A 25,472-nucleotide genomic window follows, 5' to 3' on the forward strand; every position below is an offset into this window, starting at 1 on the left:
GTAGATGACATGCTTGTGCTTTCTTTTTGGGAAATGAAGCTGCTTGCTGTTCCTGAACATTGATTTGTTTTGATGCCTGTTCTCTCCCTGCCCCCACTTTTTTAAGGCATAGTAATCCTGTGAAAATTAAACAGAACTGCTGAGGCTCACACCAGGCCCCTTTGAACAGCAGTCCCCAGCATGTAGTATCACAAACATCTATTTAAATTCCCCTACAGTTTAAAAAACAGATTGTCCTGGAGGGTGGGGGTTCTGCTCAAGGAGAAAATATCAACGACCATTATTTGAATTCTGAGCTTAGATCTGTTGACTTTTATAAGCACTTTGATTTGACAAAAATGGAGGTGCTGGTTGGGAATAGAATTTAGTTGTTCATGGTGTCTTGAACTAATTAACATCTGTCCAAACAGGTATATTTCGTAAAATATCCTGAGTCTAAAAATAGATAACCTGCTAGAGCTGACAGAAAAGTTTTGAAATAATTGCATTACCTGGGGGACATCAAAATTTTAATATTATTACCGCTTCAGTATATTCATTTTTAGGGAGCTATACAGTTGCCACTTCCCACAGCAATCCTAAATTATGCTAAACAGAATGATTTACATTGTTGCATCCTATCCATTGTGCATTCTAGCCAATCTTGGATATGCTGTATCCTCTCATTATTTCCTGCATCACATTGACCACATGTCTTGGGTATAAGACTGATAGGCTGAACTTCAAGCATTGCTCTACCCCATGTAGCTTAATGGCACATGCCTTATTTTCCTAGATAAGGCTCTTCTCTTATTTCTACGCAGCCTTGATTGCTGTTCTAATTGGTTCAGAAGCAAACATAACTGCACAGCTTTCAGAAACTTAATAGTGGAAGAGGTTTTATGGGTTGGGACTTAAACACAAGAAGGGACCTTAGGAAATGAATTGTAATGTACTAGTCTTTAATATCTCATAGAAATCTCAAGCAAAGAGCATACATCCATGGCTTAATCATGGATGCACTGCGATGTGCCAGAGTGGTGGTGAAACTCAGCTCTGTCTCATCTGAGGTGAGAAAAGCTGCCCAGGTTCTTGACAGCAGTGGGCTAGATAAGGGCCACTAAGCTGAGATTGAATCCTATGGACTTGGCTACCTCTGCCAGCCCTACAGGAAACATAACCATTGTAGTGTCCACTGGAAAAGGTTTCCTGAATAAAGGATTTGCTAGTAACTTCCTGATAACATGCATATTGCATAATTGTATGGTAGAAAGAGATCCAGAACAATGCTGAATTTTTCTAGGTTTAAGGCATAATGCTGCGCCTGGTTCTGGAGAGGAGGGGTTTGATTTCCACTCCCATCAAAGTACGCCTGGTTCCTATCTCTTGTTGTGTAGGTATACCCTGTGCTTTTTCCAGGGGGGGTGTGTGTGCAAGGGAACACATACCCTTAAACATATTGTGAATCTTTGTACTTTTGTCCATTTACTGTATTTTTCCTGATCTGAACTATAAAATGGTGATTTTCTTGAGTCAAAATGAGATTTTTAAAAAAAAAAATTTAAAAGAAAAAAGCACTGGGCATACATGCTTAGTTATTGTTGGCATCTGTCTATCTTGAGAGACAAAGTCAAACCGCTGTGTTAGCGGCACTGAAGTGGCCTTCCATGGTGTGCAAGCCTGGGCTGCTCAGACTGCAAGATGTGGTCGGAAGGAAAGCCAAGCAATATGTTTGGCACCAGCTTGGCGGCAGGAGTTGCTGGAAGTAGGCGTACAAGGCTCCATCCAACAGTCTTAGGGGCTCCACTCCAGCTTCCTGTAGGGTTTACTCCTTAGCCTTTTCTTCTACCGAAGATATCCTGCAAAGCAGAGGAGTTTTTCTCCTCCTAGATGGGCTACCTTCTCAGGTTGACAGGCCCCATCTGCCCTCACTTAGTCTGCTCCATCTTCTAGAGCCCGTCTTTGCATGCAGGGGAAGTCTCTAACTCACTGAGGGTTTGAGGCCCATCGGCTACCCTCACCTGGTTTAGCTGGCTAGTCGAAATAATGATGATGATGATGATGATGATGATGATGATGATGATGATATATTATTTATACCCCACCCATTTGGCTGGGTTTCCCCAGCAACTCTGGGCAGCTTCCAACAAAATATTAAAATACAATATTCTATCAAACATTAAAAGCTTTCTTAAACAGGGCTGCCTTCAGGTGTCTTCTAAAAGTCTGGTAGTTGTTTTTCTCTTCGACATCTGGTGGGAGGACGTTCCACAGGGCGGGTGCCACTACCGAGAAGGCCCTCTGCCTGGTTCCCTGTAACTTGGCTTCTCGCAGTGAGGGAACCGCCAGAAGGTCCTCGGCGCTGGACCTCAGTGTCCGAGCAGAACGATGGGGGTGGAGACGCTCCTTCAGGTATACTGGACCGAGGCCGTTTTTGTTCCTAGGGTGTGGGGACACAATGTGGAGCAGCAGCAGGCTTCACCATTGCTGCTAATGGGCCACAACTACTGCAAGCAAGAGTCTGTCTTAGCCTAAAGGCAATGCTTACTGGAACAATGGGAATGCACACCTGAATTTACCTGCTCCATTCTTTTATTTATGCTAGCCCCATCCCTGATATGCATATCTAGCATTTAAAGAGCATTGAAACTGCCCTACATATCAGTGCAGTGAAAGAGGTGGTGCCAGCAGGTCTAGTCATGCGGACCTTGGTTGGCACCATTGCCAACGTGCCTGCATGTAGTAGCAGCAGTCCCAGTAGTGGTGGGAGCACTACTCCTGCATGCATGGCGCTGCTAGGGGAACCATTTTAATTCTGCTCCCCATCATAACAATGGCTATTTGTAAGCAACAGTTGTGTTGACAATTGGTGACTTTGGTTGGTTTTACTAGTTTGGAAGGTGGCATTCATTGGAAATCTGTTCAGAAGCTGATGTTCTGGGCCAACCCGTTCTGTTCCACATGGGTCCTGATTAGAAAGGGGTTTAAAAAGTACAATACAGTAGTATCTCAGGTTACATACGCTTTAGGTTACATACGCTTCAGGTTACATACACTTCAGGTTACAGACTTCGCTAACCCAGAAATAGTACCTCGGGTTAAGAACTTTGCTTCCGGATGAGAACAGAAATCGTGCTCCGGCGGTGCAGCAGCAGCAGGCGGCTCCATTAGCTAAAGTGGTGCTTCAGGTTAAGAACAGTTTCAGGTTAAGAATGGACCTCCGGAACGAATTAAGTACTTAACCTGAGATACCACTGTATATTGGAATGGTTTCTGGTCGAAAATACTGTTTCCAAGTACTGTTTCTGAGGCATCCCGCCATTTTGGCATCAGTTTTATTTATAAATAAATTTATCTGCCTTTTTTACACCATACTGGTAAGAATGCAGCATTGCAATAGGAGTAAGGGGGGGAATCATCTGGAGAAATTGGACTGGCTCTTTCATATGCTCAGTGTTGCTCTCTCCGTCTGGGTTACAAATCCTTGTGCAGAGGCACACATTCATCCATTTTAAAAGAACATATGCAAACAGCTGAATGTTACCATCAACCCAAGAAGCCTCTGAAGGAACACAGGGCCTGGCAGAGGCAGCAACAACCCAGTGATGAACTCTCTTGGCAGGAGGCAAACCATATTTATGCCCAAGCACCCAGGCGGCGTAACTGATTTTTCATTGTGAAGAAAGACCTTCTTGTTCCAGGCGGCTTTGGGGAACGGACTGCTTTTAATGAGGAGCTGCTGTTTTGGTTGCCATTGTCTGCAAGCTTTTAATAGATTCCATAGATAGATAGATAGATAGATAGATAGATAGATAGATGATAGATAGATAGATGATAGATTTAATTCTGTCAATGTTTAATTGCTTTTTAATGACAAACACGCCCCCCCCCTGATTTTTAGGTGTTCTTATTTTGTCTGTAATCTGTCTTGATTCCCTGTCAGAGATAAAGGCGGGGTATAAATAAATATATAACACTAATGAGTTAAACTGCCAGGATTACACGCGGTTTGATTTCTATCAACGCTTAATTGTTTTTTTAGCGAATGTTTTATTTTCCATGTTTCCAGCTGTTCTTATTTCTATCTGTAACCCGCCTTGAGCCCCCGTGAGAGAGAAAGGCGGCTTAGGACTCAATTCCGGGATCCTCTCAGCCGCCGACCCTCCTCCGAGGCCCCTCCTGCCCCCTCAGTCGGCCGGGGAGGGAAGCGGCCGCCGCCGCCGGGTCTCCCTCTCCCGCCCCGCCCCCTCCCGGCGCCATCCCCGCCCCCCCCCCGACGAGCGAGCGGGGCGAGGGCGCGGCCGGCAGCCAATGGGGAGCCGCGCTGGGCGGCGGCGCGGCGGGGACCGGGCGATGGCGGCGCTGACTGGCCCTGGGCGGCCGCCGCGGCAGGGCGATGGCGGGGCCGGCGGGACCCTCGTCGCGGCCCTCGCGCTGCTGCTGCTGCTGCTGCCGCTGCCGCCGGGCGTGGCGGGTGAGTAACGGTCTTGGCGGCGGGGCGGAGGGAGGCGGCGGCGGCGGGCGAAGCTTGGGCCGCCCCACCCCCGCCGGGCAGCGGACGGAGCGCGGCCGGGGGGCCCGGGAGGGGAGGGAGGACCAGGCGGCCGTGCGTGCTCCTCTTAAAAACAAGAATTAGGAAATCTCAGCGCTGCACTGTGGAGAGAAAGGAAGAGCAGGCAGATCTGTTTGTCACGGTCACATAGGACACGTGTCAGAAGAATGTAACGTGAGAAGAGCATCTGCAGGGTCAGCCAGACGCCTCTGGGAAGCCTGCAAGCGGGAGCGGAGCCCAAGAGCCCCCTCGCTGCCGCCCCGCCATCCCTGACAGCCTCCTCCATCTCCATGATTTTGTCTAATCTTGCATTAAAAGCATCCAGGCGGCTGGCCGTCGCCGCCTCCTGTGGGAGGGAGTTCCGTAGTTTGTGCGCTGCATGAAGAAGCGCTTTCTTTTATCTCTTCTCCCAGCATTCAGCTTCCTGGGATGCCCCTGAGTTCTCCTGTCATGAGAGAGGGGAGAAAACTTTCCTCTGTCCTCTTTGTCCGTGCCCTGCATAATTTCATGAACTTCTCTCATGTCTCCTCTTGCTGGCCTTTTCTCTAAACATATGTGACCATTTAAGCAGGGCCGGGCGCAGCTGAGCCTCCAGTTTGAACAAAGGGCCTTTTTGCGCCCCTTAAGGGTGCAGTCAGGGAACAAATCCCCTATTGGGATACTGACAGGACAGGGAGGAAAGGGTGAGCTTCTCCCACTCTGGTGTTGATCATGCAGACATCCTTTTGCATTTAACACATGTTGTGTGATGCAAAGCCGTTGAACTGTCTGGTGTCTTGCCGTGCAGTTTTATATTGCAGCCTTCCTTTGAAGTTCCTTTGTTCCAGTTAGGGAACCTTAGAGTCAGTTACAGAGTGTTCTTGGAAATGTTCTTGGAGGTTGAAATGTTACCTTATGATGTAGCACACATATTCTCCTGGCTCATTTTGATTCAGTTTTCTTTTACTTCAATGCCCTTAGAAAGCAGTTGAGAAATCCAGAATTTCAATGTACCTTGGTTCTCGAACAGAAGGCGTTCTGGGAGTCCATTCGACTCCCGAAACTGTTCGAAAATCAAGCGTGGCTTCCGATTGGCTGCAGGAGCGTCCTGTAGCCAATTGGAAGCCGTGGAAGCCACATTGGACGTTTGGCTTCTGAAAATCGTTCAAAAACCAGAACACTTCCAGATTTTGATCATTCGGGAGCTGGTTTGTTCAGGAGCCAAGGCGTTTGAGATCCAAGGTACGACTGTAACTTATTGGGCGGTAGGTGTTCCACCCCAATGAAGAACTCAGATTGTATTTGATATTTGTATTTGTGTGTTTTTGATTTATTATTTTTTTACATGGGGGGGGGGAATTACTCTACTAATGCATATTAATTGCACCACTATGGTACCCATATTGCTGTGGTGCATGCTGTGCCTGTGATACAAGGCTCATGTAATCCTTCCCAAGTAACTCTACTTTTTTATATCCATATTGCTAGGAAAGAGAACTGAAAGAGATACTTGTGTGTCACAAGCCTGCAGTGTAGTCCAGTGCTTAGCTCCTGGCATTTTGCTTTCCTCCCCAGGAAAATGCAGTTGAGAAGCATGTAGCAGTCATGCTGGGGTGGTGGTAAAACAGGTGATTAATTGCTTTTCCATCCATGGGGAAAATTAGGAAGACTTGTGAGTGGGCAGGTGCATGGAATGTGTTTGCCAAAACAGCCATGTGGGGGGGGGAGTCTTAATCCCTCATCCCCTAGTGCTTCTAACTTACGTAGTCAATTCTCCAGCCCTCATCTGCATTTCTCCTAAAAACAAAAAGGCAAAGCAACAGTGGGCAGTTTGAGCGTATGTGTTGTTTAAATTTTCTACTCCATTTCATCTGGTCTCCAGCCATACTGTCCCCCGCCCCCAAGCACAAACCAGAGGTCTTGACAGAAGTTTGCTTAGTTTAGTTGCTCCCTCTCAGCCCAAATCCAGTGCCCAGTGGCATCCAGAAATCTCATGCTCCATTTTTTTCTTTCTTTATTTATTTTCATGGTACAGGAGATAAATTTTGAGAAAACAATTGGTACAACAGTAAACAACAAGTAATTTGTCCTGATAAAATTACAGACTCATGCCACATGTTAAAGTTTCATTTGATTACTCTAGATCATGCCACATTTCCCATGAGTGCAGGGTAGATTCCTGCCACAGTCTGAACAATTTATGTATTCAATAAACATTTGCCATATGTTATAAAAGGAATATGGATTGTGTTTACCTTTGCTGCTCTCACCTGGCATGTTAGTTTCTCAGCCAATGCTATTAACCATACTCTGTTATACCAAGAATCAATGTTCAGCCCATCACCAGTTTTCCAGCATCTAGCTATCTCCAGACGAGCAGCAGTCAATAGAAAGGCTAAGGGGTCGTTTTTAGGATAATCATGAGCAGACAGGATAATCTCATGCTCCATTGACTTACCTGCAGTAACATACATTGCACTGTTGTCCAAATGTAGCTTAAGAGTTTCACAAAAAGCACCCTCAAAACCTGCTTTCTGTTGCACAAAAGTACATGATGCTTCTTCATTTTTTGTTTCACCCCTACCTGATATCATGAAGCAAACTTTTAGGACAAAAAACCCCCACACCCTTCCTTATGGATTGACATTGACATGGCTTTAGCCATTTATCAGGTTTATTAATAAATGAAAGGAGAGTAGCCAACAAACAGGCCCACCAATTATTGTTCTGTTTTAACTCCAAAGCATGCCACCTGGCCCTGGAGCTTTTGCAGGTTTTTGACTGACGGATCAATTGCTTAACTTCATTTCTCATAATGGGAAGCTTTTCAAGAGAGTCATGAGGCTAATAAGAGGTATGGGTTGTCGGAAGATTTTGAAAATAATTAGAAATTGACCAAAATGGCTCTCTGAAATGCAAAGCTTTCTGGCAATAGATGACAGGGTTCCAGGAGTGGGAGGCAGGTATTGGTTGCTGCCACAAATTCCTGGAAGCCTCAATGTTGTTGTTTTTTTACATCTTATACTTCTTTACAGCTTATTCATACAATAATGGACGTGTAGGCAGCATAGTTTGCTCATATGATTAGTTCACAGTCTGTCAAACCAGTCCATAGCAAGTCCCAGTACAGTGGTGCCTCGCAAGACGAAATTAATTCGTTCCGCGAGTCTTTTCGTCTTCAAGCGGTTTTAAAAAAAAAGGAAACAAACTCGCAAGACGTTTTCGTCTTGCGAAGCAAGCCCATAGGGAAAATCGTCTTGCGAAGCAACTCAAAAAACGAAAAACTCTTTTGTCTTGCGAGTTTTTCATCTTCCAAGGCATTTGTCTTGCGAGGTACCACTGTAGCCAAATTTCAACATAAATTGGCCGCTCTCTGGTGAAGATCCGCTACTATTTGTCTATACAATTCCGTTGTTTGGGGAGAGTCAGTGATTCCGAGAAAAGCATTAGATCACCTAATTATTTTATTACCCTCTCTGACACTAAGCATTTTAGAGGGTAAATTCAGATGTGAATTTAAGTTTCATTCCTTTGGTAAGACCATGGTCCACTTGAAGGACAAGTGGTTGCTGTGAGTTTGCTTTTCTATGTCAATTACCGTTGGATTATTGACAAACCAAGCTAGTTCTTCTTTACTGTTGACTTAGTGCAACATTCAGGACTTCTGTGGGGTCTTGATTATCAGTCCAAACATTCAGGTGAATTGAAAATGCTAATGGTTAACTTGGCTGTTTGCTCCAGAAAGCAGCCCTCTGATTCAGATCAGATTATTTGAAGGTCTGTAAGGATGACAGCAGGGACGCAGGTGGCGCTGTGGGTAAAAGCCTCAGCGCCTAGGGCTTGCCGATCGAAAGGTCGGTGGTTCGAATCCCCGTGGCGGGGTGCGCTCCCGCTGCTCAGTCCCAGCGCCTGCCAACCTAGCAATTCGAAAGCACCCCCGGGTGCAAGTAGATAAATAGGGACCGCTTACTGGCAGGAAGGTAAACGGCGTTTCCGTGTGCTGCGCTGGCTCACCAGATGCAGCTTTGTCACGCTGGCCACGTGACCCGGAAGTGTCTCCAGACAGCGCTGGCCCCCGGCCTCTTGAGTGAGATGGGCGCACAACCCCAGAGTCTGTCAAGACTGGCCCGTACGGGCAGGGGTACCTTGACCTTTACCTAAGGATGACATCAGGTGATAGGTAAATTACCACTGGCAAATACACATTGTGCAAAATTTGGGACAGTTCTAAAGCTCTTAAGTCTCAACACCAATGCAAACAATATTGTCTTACAGGCTGGAAGTTCTGTCTTTCATCTTGTACAGGACACCTGGTACAGAGAAAGCAGCTTACCAATTCAATAACATAGTATTTGTGTGTGTGTGTGTGTGGCATAATCTATAAGCAACGTTCCAAGCTCACAGCCTTAAATGCACACAGCCTGCCACATAATTTAGTCTTGTCTGTCCCAGAAATATTGTCAGTCTCTCTGTCTTCATCTTCAAAGACACTGCCATTTGACATTTGTGGAGTTGGATTCACTACTGTATGGTTCAGTGTTATATACTTTTAGGTGGGAGTTGAGATTCAAGTTCATACGGTTCCAAGTATTGATAGGCCCACCAGTTAAGTGTTTTTGAGTCCATAGTCTTGGAAGCTACTTTGTTGCCTGCTTGAGCTGAGCATTCCTTTGGTGTGTGATCTCCCACATTTGGTAATCACCCTGAAGAATAACTTAATATAATACCAATCATAAATAGTTTTTAATTGTGCTATAAGATAAACAAAACAAAAAAAATCAAATACCTGTAGCAAATTAAATACCTGTTTTTAAAGGTTTAGAATTTTTACTTAGTACTATTATTAAATTTATTACCTGCTCTTCAGCAGGTCCTCAGTATTAAAAACAGTTAAAACAGCAGACACAGGAATAGAGTGGGTCCTGAAAACACATGTATGATGTGCCACATGGCAGGGTCTTCAACATTCACAGCTATCTAGTGAAGATGCCGGACACACCTTTGTAGGGAGGGAATTCCACATATTCGGGACTGCCAGGGAGCATGTTGGCTCCTTCTGCACTAATGTGGGCAGACGAATTACCAAGAGTGCCCCCCTTGATTTGTAACACCTGAGGGGGTCTATAGAGAAGGAGGTAGTCTCAGATTTCTGGTGCCTATGTCTTTTAGAAATGTTAGCACTAGTTGAGCACCTTGAATTGGGCCTGGAAACTGGCAGCCAGAGCAGCTCTTTTAGAATGAGTGATATGAGTTCTAAAGGGAACCCCAACTGGTACTCTGGTCACTGCATTTTGAACCCGTTGAAGTTGCTGAGTAGTTTACAAGGGCAGCCCCATGTTGCTGCTTATTGACACTAAAAAGTAGCCAGACTGGTCTTTGCAGAAGCCATCCTGGTTATTTGGCAAACATGTTCTTCTGTAAGCTTGGTAATTTTATCTTCAATAATGCTTTCCACCAGATTTCCCAGAACAGATGTCAACCTAGCCAGATCGTTTAAAAAATGAGGTTATGTAGCTCACTTGCCAATCCTCAGGTACAGTTTTAGGAGCAAACTACATATTTGAATGGCAAAAAGTAGTTACACTTCATCCAAGTACTTCGAGAGCACCAGTATTTTACTGATATTGACAGATTTATTTTTCCTTATAGGTGCATCATGTTGTTACCTTGCAAAGGGTAACTTAATGTGTCGCGATGTTTGTGAACAGGTATGTTGGTTCTGAACCTGCACCGCATTTGACCCTGTATACCCATAGGGCCTGTATCAAGGGTAGGGAACCTTGGGACCAGGGCAGAAAGCAGCTCTCTGGGCCTGTCTATCTAGCCCCAAGCACACACCCCAGGCCACAAGCCTGCACCCCTCACCCTGAGTGCTGACTGGAATGTGGCATTGAACTCTGACAATGCCCTTTTCTTGCCTGGGCAGAGAATAGAAGGGTGTGTGAGCATGTGCAGATAGTAGCCTACTGTAGAAAGGTAAATTTTACATTAATTGCTCTGCCCGCATTTGCCTCTGACCCTGCCCTCCACTGACATGTGGCCCCCAGAAGGTTCCCAGAGGGAAACCTTGGACTGAAAAGGTTCCCCATCCCTGGTCTATAGCCATGTGAGAGAAGTATATTAAAATTATGTATGCCACTTTCATCCTGACCTTGAAGCAGTTCCTTTAGTGTTGTAAGAATGTGCTGTCATGAATACATTTTTACTTGTAAGGCTGTGATAGGCTTCCTAATATATCAATATATGCGGAGTCACATTTGTTGCCATCTTACCTATGAGCCTAATTTATAGGGCCAAGTTGTTTATGACTGAAAAAAATCTATTTTCAATTTAGATCATGCACACCCTGCCTGATCTTTGAAAGTCAGCCACATCTCATCGTAATATGTTTAGGTTTGATAAGCTGAAACTTGGAAGCCCTAAGGAGATAAATCTGTAAGGACAGTATTCAACTAAATAAAATAGATCCACTAGTGCAAGAATTTTTGACTGCACAAGGGAACTCCCTCTCCTCTCCCTGTGTGTCTGTTCTGGAGTTCCCCCAACCTACCAGAGCAGATTTGGGGAGGGAGGGCTGGGAGAGGGGAACTGAAGCTGCAAAAGTAAAAATTATTGTGATATCAGATCTGTTTAGTTGGATGCCTGTTTAGTTGGATGCCACCCTAAGAGTGTTTTTATATACAAACCAATAATAAGTAGTGCAAATATCATAAGATAAACATTATTTTGGTGCTAGTTTAACTGCCATGCCTTTCCCGAAGAACCTTGGAAGTTGTAGTTTGATGATGGTGCTTAACTCTCCCAGGTCCCAGAGCTCTGGTTTGTGTGTTTTTTAAATAAAAAACAAAGACTTAAAGTGGTTTAAGAAATAAAAGAGGGTTGCAATCTGGTAGGTTCAGACATTAGATTCCCATAGTGCATGACTATTTCATTAAGGACAACTCCAAAAAGGAGTATTCTGTTGCTCAAAATCAAATTCCACTTAGCTTCATGGGTTTTCTAAGTAAAGATAATTAAGTTTTGCGGTACAAAAGTGATTTTTCTAATTATGCTTTCTTTTAAAAATGCTTTTGACAGATCTTGACATCAAAAAGTGATTCTCATTTGAAACACCTATTGCAACGTGCACCTGAATATTGTCCAGAATCAATGGTTTGTATAATTGTGTTTGGTAAAACATAAGACCATTTTCGGCCTGAGGGTTCAGTTTCCTCATGGGGAGCCTTCTGGGAGCCACGTGCCAGTAGGAAATGGGACTGGATCCAAAAGGTGGCAGACCAGTAGAAAAGCTGGATAGAACCACAGCCTCTCTCTCCCCCCCTTTTCTCCTCCCTTTCCTTTCCTTTCCTTTCCTTTCCTTTCCTACCTCTTCCTCTTCCCCCCTCCCCCTTCTCTCTCTCTCTCTCTCTCTCTCTCTCTCTCTCTCTCTCTCTCTTTCTTTCTTTCTCCTCTCTTTTCTCTTCCCTGTCCCTCCGCAGTTGTCTCCCCTCACATCACTAAGGTTTTTAAAAAGCTCCCCTTGGCTTCAGTGGAAGCTTTCTAAAAGGCTAATTCCTGGTTCCAGCTAAGAGAACAACCTGAGCAGATGCATATAAGCAAACTTGTGCTTTCTACTTTCCCCTCCTGTTATAGCCTGCTGTGAGCTCTAATGACAGAATTGCCTTACCTTGAAAACGGTGTGCTGTTGGTTCTTCAGCTCTTCTTTCCTAGGGAGAGAGAAATCATATCACAATGCAGTCCAAAGCTACTAAAAAGCATGCTGCGTCCTCCCAGAATACACAAGTCACTTGTGTTTCCACCCTCTGGTTCCAAGGGAGAATCAGAGGAAGTTGTTCTTTAAAAGATGGCTGCTGATTTAACAAACCATCCAGTGCTCTAGTACAACATTTGAAACGTCGGTAAATGGTATTATCTCCCAACTTGGCACATTTGAAAATGAATTTCAGAGGTTGAGGACAGACACAATTCTGGTGCAGGCATACCTGCCTTGCAGAGCACTAATAAATCCTTACAGGGGAAAGTGGCAAATTTGGATTTTAGGGATGTCTTGGCAAGCAGAACAAGGCCACCCAGGCCTTTTGCTTTCTAAGTCTGCCCTATTACTCTGTGGCAGGAAACTTGTGCCTCTATGGCTCTGGTTGTTTAGCATGCCCACCTTGATCTGGAATTCCTCAAAACACATGCCTTCAGGATGATACGTTACACACATTAAAGGGCAATGTGTGGTCAGGGGCGTTAATAGACTTGGTAACAGAAAGTGTGGTTTGGTTCTGCTCTTCCTCATCTTGTCCTTAGGATGGTTAAACCCCTCCACTTTCTGTAGATTGAAGACAGAAACTAATTCTGTTGCACTGCTTCTGTGTCCCGCTGCCTCAGTCAGGTGCTCAGCCACTTGCCCTTTTGCAGATACTGCTCAGGAAATACGTAGTAACAAATGAAACAAGTCTGCCAAAGTCCTGGTCCCAAGCACTATGATATCCAAAACTGAATACTCTAGATGAGGTCACCTGATAATTCGTTATTTGTGCTAGATCATCTTGTTGCATTTAAAAGTGATAATCTGCTACATACAAATATTTATTTTGATCTTATTTATTTATTAAGTGCCTGCCATCCCACATGGTCAACTTAGTAATTATACTCATTTATAAAATACAATTATTCTTTTTTTCAGGGAGAAGTTTGGGACTGTATAAATTCCTCTTTGCCAGGTAAGAGACAATACTATATTTAGGCTGCAATCCTATACACACTTAACTGGGAGTAAATACCATTGAACTCATTCAGGGCTTACTTCTGGGTAGATATGCTCTGTTAATTTATTATAATGTACTAAGAGTATATGAATATCAGGGACGCGGGTGGCGCTGTGGGTTAAACCACAAAGCCTAGGGCTTGCTGATCAGAAGGTTGGCGGTTCGAATCCCCACGACGGGGTGAGCTCCCTTTGCTTGGTCCCTGCTCCTGCCAACCTAGCAGTTCAAAAGCACGTCAAAGTGCAAGTAGATAAATAGGTACCGCTCTGGCAGGAAGGTAAATGGCGTTTCCGTGCGCTGCTCTGGTTTGCCAGAAGCGGCTTAGTCCTGCTGGCCACATGACCCGGAAGCTGTACGCCGGCTCCCTCGGCCAGTAAAGCGAGATGAGCGCCGCAACCCCAGAATCGTCCACAACTGGACCTAACCGGCAGGGGTCCCTTTGCCTTTTTAAGAATATATAATCCACTTGCAGGGTGGGATCAGTATAGGACTCAGGGAAAAAATGATCAAGTCGTATGATCCTAAATTATTTAGACGTAATTATGTTCTTTTAACTGTAAAATAATTTAAAATAAAATATGTTTTAAAAAAGATTTATCTGGACAGTCATGCATCACTAAAACAATCTACCACACCCTCCAAGAAGTATTGGCATACTGTACATGCATTGTTGCAAAAAGAAATGAAGTCAAGTTTATACTTTTTCAATTACATATCTGTTTGCACAAATACGGAGCTTCAGGTTGAATAAGATGTTTCTTAACTGATCATTCAGCACCTTAGCACACAGCCCTCCTAGCAGGAAATGTGCACAAACTTCTGCAGTTGAGCAGCACTTCCCTCTGTGTCGTCTGCTAAGCATAGGATACAGCCCTCCAATACACCCGGCAGTGATACTGTAATGTGTTCAGTAATTTTATTTTTCTTTAAAGGTGTTTTGAAGAAATCTGATGGCTGGGTTGGCTTAGGTTGCTGTGAGTTAGCCATTGTTGTAGAATGTCGCCAAGCATGTAAACAGGTAAGAATTAATTTTTGATGCAGCATGAATAAAGTAAGACATACGTTTTTATGGTTGAAAGTATGGTTGGCTGTAAGAGAAAGGTCCTTCACAGTGGGCACACCCAGAATGTGCAATATATTTCAGCAGGATGTTGATTGCTGTCTTCTGCTGTTAGCTGAAGACTTTTCAGCAAGCCTTTGTCTTGCTGAGCGGATAATGTTTTCTGTGGTGAACTTTGTTTTTATTTGCTGAAGCTATCTGAATTTTAAATTATTATTTTATATTGAGATTGTGTTATTTTAATTGATGATGAAATATGAAGTCTCAGATAACTAAAATATATCTTTCCCCCTTTCTTTCTCCTATAATACTTGTATTATGTTCATATGCCAGAATTGAGAACATCTAAGTGATTCAAAACTGCTTCTATAGAAGAAATTATATATATTGGTGTGGCATCTCAAAATTATCACAATATAAATATCTTCTATATAATTTATTATTGTATAATTTTGCCCTTGAATAATATGAGCTATGTGCTGGTAATGAAACTAATGTCTTTCAGGCATCTTCAAAAAATGATATTATGAAAGTTTGCAGGAAAGAATATGAGGTAAGTGCATTACAGACCGTGGGTTACCCCTCCCTGTCAATATGCTTAAGCTTTCCTGATTTTGGCGCACTTTGAAGGCTCATAACAGTTTCCAAGTCATAAACTTTTCTGGAGGTGAAACAGACCAAGTTGACCTCTTTCCTCCACTGCAGATAAGATACTGGTTCATGGCAAACTGGGCTTTGCAAACTGAAAGCCAGCAAAGTAAACATTCACTCCCTCCTGATCCTCCCTTCCCTGGAATTTCCCGTGCCTAATTCAGCATCGTTGATGTGGGACAAAAAAAATTCGTTCTTTCCAGTGCTTTATTTTTCCATTGATATTTTTCATAGGGTCACTAGTAACAATGAATAGATGTCAATTGCAAATACAAAATTGGACAAGATTGGCAGTTTCAAAATGTTTAATTTCACATAGAGTTGGAAGGGATCCAAGAGTCATCTAGTTCAACCCCCTGCCATGCAGGAATCTCAGATTAAAGCATCCATGGCAGATGGTCATCCAACCTCTGCTTAAAAACCTCCAAGGAAAGAGAGACCGCAACCTCCTGAGGGAGATTGTTCTAATGTCAAACGGCTCTTACCAAATTCAAGTGAAGTAAACATGCTAATATACACCTCCCACAGATGGGATGCAAAAGAGAGATCATGCCCTCTGATATCAGAAAAATTCTGATGCAATTCAAATTATTCTAATTTACCAAATTTTCTGGAAAATTGCATGTAGACCCACAAACCATGGTTAAAGCAAACGGTTAACTTTGTAGATCAGAGTTTGCATTCACAAGTTTGGTACAGTCCATGATTAAAATGGGTCTTTTTGTGAAAGCCATGGTTTTTGTTGGTGCACCCCCACAGAAATGAGGGTAAGAATTGCTCTAGAGAGAGAAGCTTACAATAAAAGTCCTGATAGATCACAGCAAACGCCTGCCCAATCCAGTACTCTTCTTCTAAGAGTGTCTGGGGGATAGGGAGGGGGTACTGCATTTGGAGAGCTGGCTTCATGTCTGCAAATTAGGGCTTGCTGGGATCCAGAATTACATCAGCTGTAGGCGAATTAGTGAGATGTTTGGGATGTGGTTAGTTCAAATCTTACACTATAAGCAGTGCGCAGAAAACATGTTTGTGAACTACGGATCCTGTCTATATGTCTATATTCTGAAATGTCCCGTTTTCTATTTGAATACAAGCTAACTTAGCTGGAGTAATTGTATTCTCTTAAGTGTGAACATGCTTAATTGGTAAAAGCAATCGTTGAAAAGAAGAAGTTTTATATAAAAAATAGTAGCCTTCTTGGCATACAATATTTGTAGGTAATCAACAATAATTAATTTTCTGTTCGTGTGCAACTGAAAATGTTTTGAATAATCTTTTAAATCAGTTATCTCCAAGTATGTGATTGCATTCAATAATGTATAAAAAGCAATGGTATTTTCAGGAGACTTTCTCCAGCACACCTTCTCTTCAGAATATAAATCTCTTCATATGCTGTTTTATCTTACCTCCTTCTGCCTGAAAGAAGAGCATTCACTGTAGGATTGTGTTTTTAGATTCACTCAGATCAGAGTAGGCAATCAATAAGACATTGGAAAAAAGAAGGGAAGACCTTGCAATTGAAAGTAGATATCTCCAACCCAAAGCCACAGTGGCTTTGGTTCAAAAGTAAAGGAAACCAACTCCCATAATCGATTAGACTACCTGGTAAATTAACAATCTCCATATTGATTCTTCTTTATGTCTTTATTATTTAGATTAAGAAATAAATGCAGTGGCCTGCTCATTCCCCAGCAAGGGATTTAGATTAAATACTACTTACTGTATTTTTCGCCCTATAGGACGCACTTTCCCCCCTCCAAAAATGAAGGGGAAATCTGGGTGCGTCCTATGGGGCGAATGCAGGCTTTCCCTGAAGCTTGGAGAGTGAGAGGGGTCGGTGCGCACCGACCCCTCTCTCTCTACAGGCTTCAGGAAGACACCCGCAGCCTAGGCAGCCCTGCGGGAGGTCCCGCAGGGATGTCTAGGCTGCGGATAGCAGCCTGCTTCCCGGAGCGTCGGGCGCTCTGCTTTCATGGCGCCCGGCGCTTCGGGAACACATCCGCAGCCTAGGCAGCCCTGCGGGAGTTCCCCGCAGGGCTTCCCATGCTGTGGATAGCAGCCTGCCGCCCGGCGCGAGGGGTGCCCTGAAGCAGAGCGCCCCGCACGCCGGACAGACATCCGCAGCGTGGGGAGCCCTGCAGGAGTTTTTTTCCTTTATTTCCCCTCCCCAAAAAATAGGTGCGTCCTATGGGACGGAGCGTCCTATGGGACGAAAAATGCGGTAGCTTTTTATCTTATTGCAAATATGCCTTAGAAAGCTTTTTTTTTCTTTTCCTAATCTCTTTAGCTGCTGAGATTTTCATAGCTTGTGTTCTTCTAAACTGTTATCCCCTACATTAAATAGCTTTATCTCTTCTGTATTATACTTCACTGCCCGTACCTGTAACCTTTCCTCTGTTATGCTAGTTTCCTTCTCTTTTCTGGATTTCTGCATTGCTGTAGGAGGTTGACCAATGTTTGTTGGAGAACGGAAAGGACAGGTAAGAGAGTTTTAAAAAATGGGAATGAAAAAGTGATCACTGATCATGACAGAGTAGTTTCTCTTCCTAATTCTTCTTTTCTCTTTCTTGTTGGAATCATTTTGTAATTTTTTAAATATAAATAAGTGGACTTATTTCAAGAATGATTACAAGTGAGTACATAAAACTACTGTCTAGTGTTTTTCAAACATTTATAAGAGAAATACATTCTTGTACTTCCATACTTTTCTTCCTCATATATGGGTGAACCATACTTCGCTGCTTTGATACTGTCTGTGATAAAAGTCATGGGAAACATAACACTTGTATGTAGATTGGGGTTTGAGGATGAGTGATGAATCTCCCAGAATATATTTTCAGCATCTCTCCAGATAGTAGGATTGGATCCAGACCATCTGTGCCAATCGGACACTCTGTAATTTCAGTTATTTCCCTTCCTCCTGCATCCCAAAAGACTGTCCCATGGGATTAGGAGAGATCGTGCTGTGGCTGAAAAGGGGATCAGTTTAAACTCTTCCCCACTTTCTTCCAGCACAAGCCTCCTAAGGCTCTCGGTCCCTGAATGCTCCATTTTGTAGGAGGGCAAGACTGGGTCCAACTCATTAGTTTTCAAAGGACAGGAGTGAAATATCCTCTGGAGTGAGGTTACTAAAGTGGCCTACAATATTTTCTTGATCTGCATCGATGAATAAGCCACCAGATACTTGTAAGAGACAATACTTTTTTTAGAAGTTGTTTTGGAATGAAGACATTTCAGTTCTAGAAAATAAAGATATTTGCTGAACTCTGTTGAATAAAATAATAGGTGGTAATAGTATTTTTTTTAATGTGGGTTATATCCTCCCACACTTACAGATTCAGACATGTAATTACCATTTTTGTTTGTGTGCTGATTGTCTGTCTTCCTGTCTCTTGACAGGTTTACTTCTGGTGATTTCCACTAACAAGTGAAAACTGAACATGCCATTTAGGGATCAGCCTGAAGGCTACTAATTTGGCAAGCACCTCCCCCAACTTATACGTGCATGTCCAAACACAGCCTTGGGCTGCAGTCCTAACTCTACTTATTGAAAATACGTATTTTTCACTCAATAAGACACACCTGACCATAAGACGTACCTAGTTTTTAGAGGAGGAAAACAAGAAAAAAAAAATTCTGAACAAAACAGTGGATGTATGATTTTTGTGGTTCATGCTGTGGCCACAGACATGTGATTTGATGGTGAGTTTGGGGTAGCCCAATGCAAAAATCCTGAGAATCCATGTGGACCCGTGCTTTGTAACCACGTTTTTGCGCCATTGCGGCCCCACGCAACAGTGGGTGCGTGATTTTTTGGGTGCAGGCTGTAGCCATGGACATGCTGTGTGTACCAGGTAGAGACTGAATTGAGCAACTGTGGAACAGGCAGTATATTTGGAAAAGGTTAAAGGCTTAAGAATTTAAAGCCTTATAAAAACAAGGGGAATTGTGGAAAGTGTTTTAGAATGGCTATATTAATTGGTTTATTATTTTATTATTTATTGCATTTATTTGCCACTTAAAATATATCAAAGCAGTTCACACTTGCAAAAGCATGTATAATCCAAAATTTAAAATTAATTGAAGATAAAGGAACATAATTTATGATAAGTGCTATTTAGAGAATAAGGCATATGTTTGGAAAGGTATCATAAAACAGGCTGGATTGATTTTTCAGACAGGATCCAGAGTATCACACTATTAGAAAATTTTCTACCCCATGAATGGTGCGCTAAACCATTCTTTAAACTGAGAAGACTTTCAAATACAGTTTGTAGAATAGTTTTTTGCAAGGGCAGCTATTGAAAGTCCAAAATCCCACAGGATATACTCAGGCCCTTTAGTTCCTGGCAGTAATATCTTGAGTGTTAAAAGATTCTGCATTCTAGAGAGATGAAATATATTGGTATGAGTATTGAACTAGGGCTTAGGAGAGCAGAGTTTGAATTCCCACTCAGCCATGAAGCTCCTTGAGTGAGCTTGGAGTCAGTCACCATCTCTTAGCCTAACCTTCCTCACACGGTTGTTGTGAGGATGAAATGGGGCAGAGCAGAAGCATGTACAGCCCCTTGAGATCCTTGGAAGAGAAAGGTGGTATATGAATGCTTATTATTATTATTATTATTGAAGGGTGTATTTCAGATTATTGTATAACCATTAAAAAGAATAATTGGTAAAACTAATGTGTTGTTTTGGTGGGCAGTTGTCTCTTGGGGACAATAGTTTGTCCTCAGCAAGACTATTCTGATGGCAGCTTCAGACCTTTACTATAGACACCCTAGGATTATTCTGCTCATATGCAAGAATATGTATAGCTTTGTTTCATGGCAAAACCACTAAATTTTGCGATATGTGACAGATTAACATTTTGAAAGAATGTTAAAAGAGCTTCTTTTAAGCTCTGAAAGTATTTTCACTGACAGAAGGAAATTGTTTGAACAGAAAAGAAAATGAAACTGCTTAGAAAAACAGTGTTGAAATTGAGACTATTTATTCATAACCTGCAGATTACCAGGCTATAACTTTTATTTACATATTTATGGCATTTATGCCTCACTCTTTTAGTCTAAAAGGTTCCCAGATCAACTCAGCAGTAAGATGGTTACAGCTTTCCAGTTTACAGTTGAAAGCACGTGGCACACCAGGAGGGAAAAGCAAGCTCAGATGCTGGTTCCTAAAAGTTATAGTTATATGTAATATATATGATATATAATATTCTGTGCAAATTCTGTCTGTCTTAGACAGCAGCCCCTCACCAGTCACTTGTGAGAGCAGAGTGGGTGCCAGTGTCTGGACCACGAGGGCAGGGATGCAGCTGCCACACAGCTCTTCCCTCTTGTCTTGATCACACCTGGAACCATCAGAGGAGGATGTTGTGCAGGTGCCCCTTGGGGCTGGTAGGGTGCAGGCAAGGAGTCCAACAGTAGATGGAGCCCAAGCCACCTGCTGACTGGTTGTAATTAAGAAAAGCAGGTGGTGACTGGCTGAGGTTGGTGAGGCAGGCATAGATGATGATGATGTATACCGGGCCTTTTTACCTGACAGGGACTCAAGGCGGTTTACAGATAAAATTTACAGGTGCCCTGGTCCTGTTCTGGTCTTAAAAGCATTATGGAAGGAGGAGACTGGGAGCCCTGTGGCACCAACACCCCAGTCAAGACCAGAAAACAAACCATTGCCCTCTACCACAGCTTGAAATGCAATATCCTCTAATGGACCAGCCTCCACTGATATTGAGGAAATTTCAGTTTCCAAAGCTTAGTCATCACAAAAGCAATAGAGCACAATGTTTTTGGCAACCTTTCTGGCTAGTATTCCGCAAACTTAAGCCGTATTTGCCTGGTGGAAGGGAACCCAAAGCTGAAGCTACCGCCTGGTACGCAAAAAGCAGCAGCAGCAGCAGCAGTTTCTCTATTACTTTTTCCTTTTTGGATTCATAAACCTGAACAGCGAAACGATGGGGAATTGCTGCAGATATGTCTCTTTGTAATGAACAGATTGTCAGATGCATAAATAAAATCCCTAAGTTTAGAGGATACCATTTTGAAATGGTGTCTGAGATGCAATCTGTGGGGTGCACTTCAAGGACCATCTTCAAGCCACAGGTTATTGGTACAGATGATACAACAAATCACAAAAGCTTCTAATCCTCCCAGCTGCGCAGGAGAGGGGAGGGGTCTGCATAGACTCCTGAACAGGCATACGCAAACTCGGCCCTCCAGATGTTTTGGGACTACAACTCCCATCATCCCTAGCTAAGAGGACCAGTGGTCAGGGATGATGGGAGTTGCAGTCCCAAAACATCTGGAGGGCCGAGTTTGCCTGTGCCTTCTCCAGAGGCTCCCTGCAGCCTCTTCCTACTTCTGCTTGGTGTGCTATCCGTCGTGGTGTATCAATGAAGCCTTTCTGACAGAATCTTTGTGGCATTCTTCTGGAAAATGGTTTGCTATTCCTTTGATCTGTCCCACTATAGCTGCTGTCATTCCTGGAAGTTCTCAAGGGTCTTCAGTATTTAATTAGCCATAGGATGTGCAAATCAAGGCAAATAGGAGATTTTCATGTTTATTAATTGTACTGAACTTTAACTCTTCATATAATTATATATGTGTGTGCATATGATTCAGTTATATTCTTTTGCTCATCAACAAAAGATGTAGTGCATTTGCCATTTAATTTTTTTTACCAGTAGCTATTTGAAAGTGATACTTTTTGTTTTTGCTTTTAGAATGCACTTTTTAGCTGCATCAACAGAAATGAAAGTAAGTATACCTTTTAAAAAATAACCCTTCCTAAATACTAGTTTATCATTTTCTCCCTTGTTTCATTGTCTGCTTTTTGAGATGTATGCTCATTTTTTAATATCAGATGATAGCATAACATATGTTGCATTTCACAACTGCTTGAGCTGGTTGTCAGTTTGCCAAGGGAAAATGTAGTGCGTTTCCTGTAAACATCTTAGCTTGGGGCTTGGAACTTTTTCCACCAACTGCAAGTTTGCAGCCAGTTGTATTCATATTCTGTTAATTCTGGAATCCTGTCTAGATTAGTGCATAACATACCAAGGCCTGACCAGTGCAGCAATATTAACTGGATCCTTCAGTCAGCGTTTGGATTTGCTCAGCATTGATTCAGTGGGATAGCAAGTAAAGTATTGTGAGTCATACCTGCTGACTCAGGATTATGACTGAAACGAATCAGTTGGTTCACTGGTGTACAAAGCTTAATTGCATTATAAAAAGTAAGGAAAATAAAGTACTTACAGAGAATAAAGCAAATTGCATAATACGACATTCATGAAAATAAAACAAGTTACGTATGATTGTTCAAGCAACTTCAAGTAATATAATATAAATTGCATATAAAGTAATGGATTATTAATGGTATGAACTAATTGCATGTACTTGTAAAAGCACTGACAAAGCAACCAGTCAGTCAGTTGTTAACACAGTCTCCTCCTGACTTCCTCCAGCTCATCTAGTTATAGTATCCATAGCATATTAGAGGTTATAGTAAAATTCATAGTTACCAGTCCAAGACAGTAGACCAGGCCTTGTGGCTTTCATGTGGGTAAAAGTATGAGCAGAGTAAGTAGAAGGGAGTAGGAAAGAACAAAAAACCCAGTGCCTGCCCCTGAACTAAAAGAAGTAACTAATCAAAAAAGGGAAAAGAAAAGAAAAGTTTGCTTAACACATTTTATAACAATTAGGAAGTGGATGAGGGGGTGGAGTTTTCCATCATTTGCATTAATATATTCCTATGGGTGGACACACTAAAACATACATCATAATCTATCTGGGTGGGAGCAGTTAGAGTAAGTGGATCCCTTGCTTTATTATTGGTTAACACACTGCAGCACTGGACTACCAAAACATTTAATATTTTAATGGTTTTGGTTTTGCTTCATGGCTGTTATTCTCTACTTTTTAATTTTATCACCATCCAGAATGCCAAGTTCTCATATAGTAGGCAAAAAAATCTAGCACAACACCGCAAGCAGCTTGCACAGAAATAACACAGCAAATTGCTCTGTACCTGACTTCACAAGCCTTGGCAATCCGCTGCTTTTCCCATCTGGCAGGGCATTGTGCATGTGTGGGCACAATGTCTTTGTGACAGTGGGTGATTGGCAGGTGGTGGCCCCACTTACCTGTCAAATGTGACCTATCCAAAACACTGACTAGATTCTGCCCCTTACCCACGGTAGAGTATAAACATATTTCTGTATTTTCATCACTAATAATAAAGAGTTATTTGTGATGCATTGTTTTGCTTATGTTTCCCTCCTCTAGTGGGATCAGTTTGTTGCAGTTATGCTGGTCATCACACAAACTGCCGGGAATATTGCCAGGCAATCTTTCGAACAGACTCTTCTCCAGGTCCTTCTCAGTTCAAAGCTGTTGAAAGTTACTGCGCCTCCGTTAGCCCACAATTAATTCATTGTGTGAACAACTACACACAGTCCTATCCAATGAGAAATTCAACAGATAGTAAGTATGAGAAAAATACAAGTTTGGCATGCAAAATTTTAGCACCTTAATGCGTGGAAGTACGCTGTGGTATCTATAGTGTAAGCATGGTTTTCTGTTCATGTTTTGGACTGCAAATTTATTTTTCATCTACCGTATTTTTCGCCCCATAGGACGCACTTTTTCCCCTCCAAAAATGAAGCGGAAATGTGTGTGCGTCCTATGGGGCGAATGCAGACTTTCGCTGAAGCCTGGAGAGTGAGAGGGGTCGGTGCGCACCGATGCCTCTAGCTCTCCAGGCTTCAGGAAGCTATCCGCAAGCCTTGCAAGCCTGGCAGGATTTCCCGCGGTCTCACAAGGCTTGCGGGCAGCAGCCTGCAGCCCAAATCACAGGGCGCCCTCCGGAGGGCGCCCCCTGCTTCGGGTGGGTGTCCGCAAGCCTTGCACGCCCGGGGGGACCTGCCGCCGGGCGCGCAAGGCTTGGGGCGGCAGCTTGCTGCCTGAAGCACGGGGCGCCCTCCGGAGGGCGCCCTGTGCTTCGGGCAGGTGTGCGCAAGGCTTGGGGCTGCAGCCGCGGCTGGGGGGGGGATATTTTTTTTTCATCCCCCCCCCAAAACGAGGTGCGCCCTATGGGCCGGTGCGCCCTATAGGACGAAAAATACGGTATATATTTCTCTGTATTTGCTTTCAAAAGTAAAAGAATTGAAGACATTCTCCTGGAGTAGAGGTGGTAACCCACAGGACCTGCCAAACTGAGGGAAGTGTCCCTCAGGCACCCACACCTTCATCTCCTGATCTGTGGTTGCTCTTTAGAGAGTGATCTGTTTTATTTCTGTATAATAAACATGTAAGAGGGTCGTCACGCTGCAGTTTGTTTGGCCACAGAAAGGTTGCACTGAGAACAGCAAGATGACAGTCTTCAGGGAGCTACTGGGTCATTATAGCAGCATCAGAGAGTATCTGCAGATTCAGGCAAGCAGTGGAGGAACAGTCCCTATAGACTGAGGCAGTAATTGTGGCAGGAGAGGCTTGGTGTGGTCTGAGTGGGGAGGGAGGCATCCGTCTCTCATGCCTTTCAAGCCTTTTCCCTCCTTCTGTGTAAGAGCATTCTGCTCAAAGGCACCTGCTTTGGGGGCTCTCCCACTCAATGCAGCCTTCGGATCTGTACCAGCAATAGTGGCATGAGGTGGAACAGGGAAGGCATCCCCAACCTGTGGCCCTCCAGATGTTTTGGCCTACAACTCCCATGATCCCTAGCTAATAGGACCAGTGGTCAGGGATGATGAGAATTGTAGTCCAAAACATCTGGAGGGCCAAAGGTTGAGGAAGCCTGGTCTAACTGGTTACTGTTGGGAGGGGGGAGATTGGTGGGAGGTTGGGGGAAGGGTTGGCAAGTGGAGCAAGCAGGGTGCAGTCACTAATCTGAAGGAATAGAGAATAGATATAATGCAGCATTTTTATTTATAAAGCAATTTTTAATTGCATTATATTAAATTTTAATGTGGTGATGTTTTGACACTGTGATGTAAACACAACTATGTGACAGGTAGAAGTATTTATTTCTTTTCTGCTATTTAGGTTTATACTGCTGTGATAGAGCAGAAGATTATGCCTGCCAAACAGCTTGTAAAAGGATCCTGATGTCAATGAAAACAGAGCTTGAAATTGTGGATGGACTTATTGAAAGCTGTAAAACGATGCCTCTGCCACAGGATCCTCTATGGCAATGTTTCCTTGAGAGCTCAAGATCTGTTCACCCTGGAGTCACTCTGCACCCTCCACCCTCAACAGGTCTGGATGGTGCTAAATTACACTGCTGTTCTAAAGCAAATACTTCCATATGTAGGTGAGTACATTTTGCATTTTCTTTCCATCTTTTATAGGCTCTCCTTTGGGTGCTTGATGTCTCAAAATGGGATTCAGCTCATCCTATGGCTTGGGGAGGCTGGGAACCTTGTGATTTCAAAGGATGTTGTGAGCCCTCTCCTTGTGTTGGAGCCTAGAAAATGATCTGACCATTCTGTCTTGCAAAG

General features: G+C 43.3%; 1 protein-coding gene across 3 annotated transcripts in view; it reads left to right on the forward strand.

The window, feature by feature from the left end:
* The first annotated feature begins 4,325 nt into the window (after positions 1–4,325).
* RECK (reversion inducing cysteine rich protein with kazal motifs) overlaps positions 4,326–25,472 on the forward strand; it is a 38,953-nt gene continuing 17,806 nt past the window's right edge. The window contains exons 1-9 of one of the 3 annotated variants that reach the window (XM_053363419.1): positions 4,326–4,453; positions 10,160–10,218; positions 11,588–11,662; positions 13,185–13,221; positions 14,199–14,284; positions 14,832–14,879; positions 21,699–21,732; positions 23,263–23,460; positions 25,018–25,285. In XM_053363419.1, the coding sequence (XP_053219394.1) occupies positions 4,333–4,453; positions 10,160–10,218; positions 11,588–11,662; positions 13,185–13,221; positions 14,199–14,284; positions 14,832–14,879; positions 21,699–21,732; positions 23,263–23,460; positions 25,018–25,285 (926 nt within the window). In that variant the 5' untranslated portion in view covers positions 4,326–4,332. Of the gene's footprint in view, positions 4,454–10,159; positions 10,219–11,587; positions 11,663–13,184; positions 13,222–14,198; positions 14,285–14,831; positions 14,880–17,380; positions 17,455–21,698; positions 21,733–23,262; positions 23,461–25,017; positions 25,286–25,472 lie in introns of those variants that run through there. The other 2 variants (XM_053363420.1, XM_053363421.1) reach the window with 2 other exon arrangements.

This window comes from Podarcis raffonei, chromosome 13 (assembly GCF_027172205.1).
Source record: "Podarcis raffonei isolate rPodRaf1 chromosome 13, rPodRaf1.pri, whole genome shotgun sequence".
Lineage (NCBI taxonomy): Eukaryota > Metazoa > Chordata > Lepidosauria > Squamata > Lacertidae > Podarcis > Podarcis raffonei.